General features: G+C 48.1%; 1 protein-coding gene across 1 annotated transcript; it reads right to left on the bottom strand.

Annotated features, from left to right (window-relative positions):
• Positions 1-1,952: 1,952 nt before the first annotated feature.
• On the bottom strand, positions 1,953-5,974 carry LOC127765088 (auxin transporter-like protein 2). The gene is made up of 7 exons (XM_052289893.1): positions 5,657-5,974; positions 5,338-5,523; positions 5,114-5,226; positions 4,835-5,018; positions 4,603-4,700; positions 3,466-3,931; positions 1,953-2,720 (listed from the first exon to the last, which is right to left on the bottom strand). The coding sequence occupies exons 1-7, from the start codon at positions 5,840-5,842 to the stop codon at positions 2,379-2,381; spliced, it is 1,575 nt and encodes a 524-aa protein (XP_052145853.1). The 5' UTR covers positions 5,843-5,974; the 3' UTR covers positions 1,953-2,378.
• Positions 5,975-6,000: the final 26 nt, after the last annotated feature.

Below are 6,000 nucleotides of genomic sequence, written 5' to 3'. Positions count from 1 at the left end.
AGTATATCTTTGTTAAGAAAAAAAAACTATGTTGTACCTAAGTATAGCTATTAAATGGATAGGAAAAGATCACTCGAGTCAAAAAAGACAACATATCAGAGTTATTGAAAATTAATACTTATGTTTTATGTGAGCTATTTTATTAAGAAAAAATAAACTATATGTTATCGACATAATGAAAATGATTTGGCAAGCCATTAGACAACATATGAAAGTTATTGAAAATTAAGAGGTTATATGAGAGCTATTATATTAAGAGAAAAATAAATTGTATGTTATCCACGGAAGGAAAATGATTTAGCAAGCCATTACACTGAAGAAAAAAGAAGGAAAGAATAAGAGAATGGAGTTCCCAGGGATAAGAGTATGCTTTGCTGCCAAAACTGAGGGGCCCGGGCAACACCCAGATTGGCCTCCATAAGCTCCGTCCTATTTGTATTATTCAACGGTAATATTAGATATCTCGACTCCTAACTATTAAACCGGTGCAATTTGACTCCCTCGACAGTATTGACAGTGGTTTTTGTTGACGTGGCATGTTGACATGACCATCCCGTTCAGTCAGCATGTGTGGCCCACATGTCATTCTTCTTCCCTTATTCCTCTTCCCCCTCTATCTCTTCTTCCTCTTTCGGCCCTTCCTTCCCGCACAGCTTCACCACAGCGGTGGCAGCAACGGGACGACAACGAGGCTTTGCTCTCTATCCCACCACAGCCCCGTCCGCACCGGCTTTGTCGTGGGTGAGGTACTCCGCTCGAGGGAGGCGTAACTCGATGGCTAATGGCACTCTCAAAACAATTGAGGTAGTCGTTTTAAATGTTTTTAATAGTTGGAGAAGTCGTTATATTTGATTTTATGATTGAGGGAAATGAATCAAATCTGGCCACTAGTTAAGAGGGTAAGTGGAAAAACACTTCAGAAGGGTTGTTCTTCGCAACCTTTTTCCAAATATATATACATGGCAATTTTTTTTGGTGGTAGAGTTGAATATGTTGACAAGGATTCTTAGAACCATATTTCTTTGCTGGATGTTACTACATGAGATGTAATGTTTGACATGGTTTAATTGATATAGATGAAGTTCAGTCTTGCATCCCATAAGATTTCACTTGAACACCACCAAACCCTTGATCATTTTAATAAATAAAAACATAGTAAGAACAATATATCAAGCAATCACAATTAGTAGTTAGCCTAAACAAGTGATTGTAAACAATTTTCTTGTTACTCTACGTTTCATCTTACCGATTGGTGAACAGGTTAAGTATATTTGTGTTTCTCCAAATTCTCATTCATATCCATTAGAATTCTCTGGCGTTTTTTCTGTCTTAGCAGCAGTTGGACACCGGCACAACAGAAATAGTGTATTTTCCGAAGTGAACCTCCTAGTGTGTTATTGTGATCAACTGATCATATATGGAGCTATTTATGTGCAAATGTCACACTGTGGGCATGAGGTTCTCCCTCTTCATGAACCTATCAACCAATAAAGTGTGAATACGCATTGGCATGATGATGATGGATTAGTCAGAGGCGCATCCTGATTCCTGAATCACTTCCAAAAGCATTCCCTGCTAGCATGCTAATGTACACTGGTCTTCAGCCCATGCAGCACCAAAGGCCCAAATCTGATAGGGCCCATACAAGACAATTGAGCCCACAACTATTTGGACCTGCCGTTATCAGGCTGGGCAGTATAGCACTGTAGCTTGTTACATTGTTGCCACTAACGAGTAACGACTAACGACAGCGTTTTCAGTCCACGAGCCTGTTCACCACTTTAATATAAAAAAAACCTTACTAAATTTTGGCAGCTTAATTTTGGCAGGATTTTTTATATAGTTACTAAAATTTGGTTTTTTTTTGACAATTTTACCAAAATTTGATAAGATTGAAAATGACATCAAAATGAACAGGCCTTATACTAAAAGCTAGTTACTATACTCTTTACTGCTCACTGGGAGGGAGTAAAGTTCACGCCTTCACGGCAGCCAAGGAATCGGGGCAAAGAGCTCCTGACCCCTGAATGCATTTTAGCGCTGAAGTACTGCCAATGATACAGCACTGAATGGTGAACCAAAAGAGAACCAAGCATATGCATAAGAATAAGAGAAAGTAAAGAGGCTAGATTAGCTGGCTCTTGCATCTGCGGCCGTAGCAACATTCCCTTTTTTTCTGTTCGTTTTTTGAGCTCCACGCCAGGAGGCAGTACAGAACCAAGGAACTTGAAACGGGATACTCCGTCTGACTGACATGCTACTGATAGCTAGAGAAGATGCAGCTTTGTGCTAAGCTAAGACTAATTAGTGACGGCGCTAGTGAACAACTAGAGCTAAACCAAAGCTCGAGCATTGCCCTGGTACGTACATTTCAGTGTTCAGAGCCCGTGGCTGTGATGCCGGTGGTGGCGGCCGAAGAAATGCGCCGGCGAAGGAGCAGGGGCCGGAGCGAGGCCGGCGGTGGTGGCGTTGAACGGCGTCGCCGGGAACGGCGGCCAGGTGGCGTTCGGAGCGGCGCCCGCCGGCGGCAGAGGGGGCGGCGGGCACTGGTAGCACTTGGTGAAGAGCCCGAACGTGTCGATCTGGCGGACGAAGTTGGTCATGCTGGCCCAGCCGCCGAACCCGAAGCCGACCACCAGCACCCACGCCACCACGAACGCGTTGATGATGAACGTGCCCGTCCATCGCCCCACGAACCGCGGCGGCGGCTCCACGGCGTTCTGCAGTTTAGCATTCAGACAAAGGATTCTCAGTTCAGGCTCACACCATCACAACAACAGAGCACACAGCTACTAGCTTGTACTCCATTAAAATGTAGTACTGAGTACAAATCACATGACTTCTAAATTTGCTACTCACTCCGTTTTATAATATAAGTCATATATATGTCTAGATTCATTATCAATATGAATATGGAAAATGCTAGAATGACTTACATTGTGAAACGGAGAAAGTAGTACTGAACTTTTTTGTGTCGTCTTGCAAAGAGAGTGGTTCGATGCAGGACGAATGGTACAAAAGAGCCCTCTGTCTCCTGTTTTTCCTCAACAGTCTACTTCTAAGCTTGGTACTAGCACCCTTTTGCTTTTCTTGCCACGTTAAAAGACAGATCAACACTGCCGCAGTTTTGTCTTACATTCAGTACGACAAAAGCAGCGGCAATACTTACCACCCTAATGATGTTTCACCCTTGATCATAACCAAGGTTACCTTTTGTATCAGCATCATTCCATAGTCCATCCCGAACAAGGGTGGACCCAACTAGCATTCGTCTAACTCACTTGATAAATGTATAACCACTGTGCTAAGTGGCATCTAATCAGTACCTAGCTAGCTTTGGCGTGCCAATGTAAAGTGCAATGCGACATGCAAGTCCTACACTAGTAAACTCGCATGATAAAAGTGAAACCAAAAGGTTAAAAAAAAAGCGCAGTGATTAAAAAGATGGCAAGATTTTTACTATACCTCACGAGCGTGCGCGGAGCGGAAGGTGATCATGTGCGCGAGGGCGGGGATGATGTAGACGGTGAAGCTGACGAGGAGGGAGCCGACGGCGGAGTTGATGGGCCCGAAGAAGGGGAAGATGATGGCGAGGAACCAGATGGGCACGACGACGGGGAGCCTCGCGGCGGCGCGCTTGCAGAGGCTGCGGCAGTCGTGGAGTCCGATGAGCTTCTCCCAGACGAAGTAGAGCGGCGTGCAGGCGAAGCCGAAGGTGATGAACTGGTGGATGAGCATGAGCACCACGGCGGCGTCCCGGAACGCCGTGCGCGGCAGCAGCGCCAGCGCATTCGAGTGCGTGAGCAGCTCGTCCCCGAACGCCCAGTACACGCTCGCCGCCGACGGCAGCGTCAGCGTCAGCACGTACAGCGTCGCCATCAGGTAGATCGCCTTGAACTTCTGCGGCCTCCACATCGCGTGCATGATCTCCCTGCGCGCACCAAAATCACACGTAATGTTGTCACAAACTGCTTTGACAGTTTGGTCAATTATTACAGTATTGACGCTGCTGTAAACGATCGATGTAACTGCGAGCCTGCAAGGAGGGTGACCAGATACTGAGAGCGGAGGCGTGGCGTTATTGCCTTTGCCTTACTGTACTGCTGCTCGTAGCGTGGGTACACGGTACAGAGTTACGTGGACATCCGTGCCTTGTCCGTGCATGTTTCGTGGCGTTGTCCATCCGTGGTCCGTGGTGGATGGCAGGATGGGCATCGTATCTACAGCAATGCAGGCGCAGGCCGCAGGAGCCACCCTGAGGTAAAGCAGCAAATGCTCTCCCGAGTTTGGACGCTAGCTATAGCTCTTTTGACTGTCCAAACCATGAATGAATGAGCAGAGGAGTACTCCTCCTGCCAGTGTGTAGCCTGGAAATGGGAGTGCATGGGTTCGCTGCCAAAGATGCAACAGTGCGGGGTAGATGCTTTGATTCGAGTCGTAGTTGCTTTTCTGAAATGTGCTGGCTTGTTGAATTTGTGCAGTTTCAGAAAAGAAAATTTGCAGCCTACGGTACTCTCTACGGTGTGGCATGTGACTGAGACCATTTCGTGCAGTATTCCTTTTGACACAGGGGCATAGAATAGAGAGCGTTTGTCGGCTTACACAGTAACAGCGTGCCCACCGAAGGTGTAGAGAATGTTTGTGGCCCCGGTGAAGTAGAGGACCATCTTTGTTGGGCCCGAGTGCTTCACTCCATCGACCTGATATTCATACAAAAAACAAGTGTTTTTTCAGCACAACGCAATGTAATAATGTTCAGGCATGCGCCTCGCTATTCAGACGAGAAATGCAAGCATGCTGCATGCTAACAGATGGTGCTTTTGTGTTGTACTACCTGGCCATGGATGAGGGAGGCGACGGCGAGGTACCAGGCCGTGTAGGTGGTCATGACGAGGCCGAGGAATGACCAGATCCGGTAGTTGTGGAACGACGGGATGAACACCGTCGTCGCGCAGCACGCGCCGAAGATGTAGGTCCACGTCCTCTTGTCCAGCTTGTCGTTGATGTAGTAGATGTTGCTGCACTCACACATTGTACACATAAAACAGACGCTAAAACAGATACTAATGAGTACATTCAGACTTCAGTGGCTTTAGTAGCTGCAGGTACGTACCTAGCGCAGGCGATGAGCTGGATGACGGAGCCGAAGAGTAGGAAGGTGCAGTTGAAGGCCAGGCCGACGTTTCTCCAATGCCTCCCCAGCAGGCCGTCCAGCACCTCGAACCACTGCATGCACATCAATGGTTGAGGTCTTCAGGGTCTGAACTTACAGAACATACAGAGAAGAGAAGACCGTACGGCGGCGAAATGGATTTGAACAATGTAGTTTTTGTTTACCTGGATGACATGGTTCCTGAAGTCCACCTTCTCCCTCTCCTTCCTGGTCCTGTACTCCACGTACAGGATGCTGATGAGATACGCCGTCCAGCTGCCCAACAGCCCGTAGAAGAGCTGGAACAGTATGCCGCTGAGCATCCCCAGCTGGGAGAACGAGTAGGGCAGCGTCAGGAGCACCTGGGCCACCTGATCGAAGCACACAGCAATGCAGATTTAACCGAACGGCTACACATCGATCACGGCACAAACCTACCTTAGATTGCATGCATTTCGCAAGAAAATGGAAGCAAGCATAGCGTCGATCAGAAAATGTGGTTACCTGGTTGGACGCGCAGCTGAACCAGGCGTCGTAGGCTGAGCCGCCGTGCCAGAGAAGGCCGGAGAGCCGGGACTTTGCGGTGCTGGGTCCGCCGCCGTCCTGCTCCATTTCGACGTAACGGCCGACGCCGACCGTCTCGGCCGGCGCCTTCTCGTTGGCGAGGCTCCCGTCAGCCGCCGAGCCCATGATCACTGCTTAGCTAGACCGTGAACACGTAACAGTACTCGGTGTGTGGTGGTATCCTGGGCTAGTTAAGATACCTTCCTCTTCTGTGCTGAGCGCGCAGTATCGTAGGAGAGGATATAGTGGACGGGAGGAGAGGGAGCGGTGTCTTATATGGAGAC

Source organism: Oryza glaberrima, chromosome 3 (assembly GCF_000147395.1).
Source record: "Oryza glaberrima chromosome 3, OglaRS2, whole genome shotgun sequence".
NCBI lineage: Eukaryota > Viridiplantae > Streptophyta > Magnoliopsida > Poales > Poaceae > Oryza > Oryza glaberrima.
The sequence above is the reverse complement of the archived record's forward strand: the minus strand, read 5'-3'. Positions and strand labels throughout refer to the sequence as shown.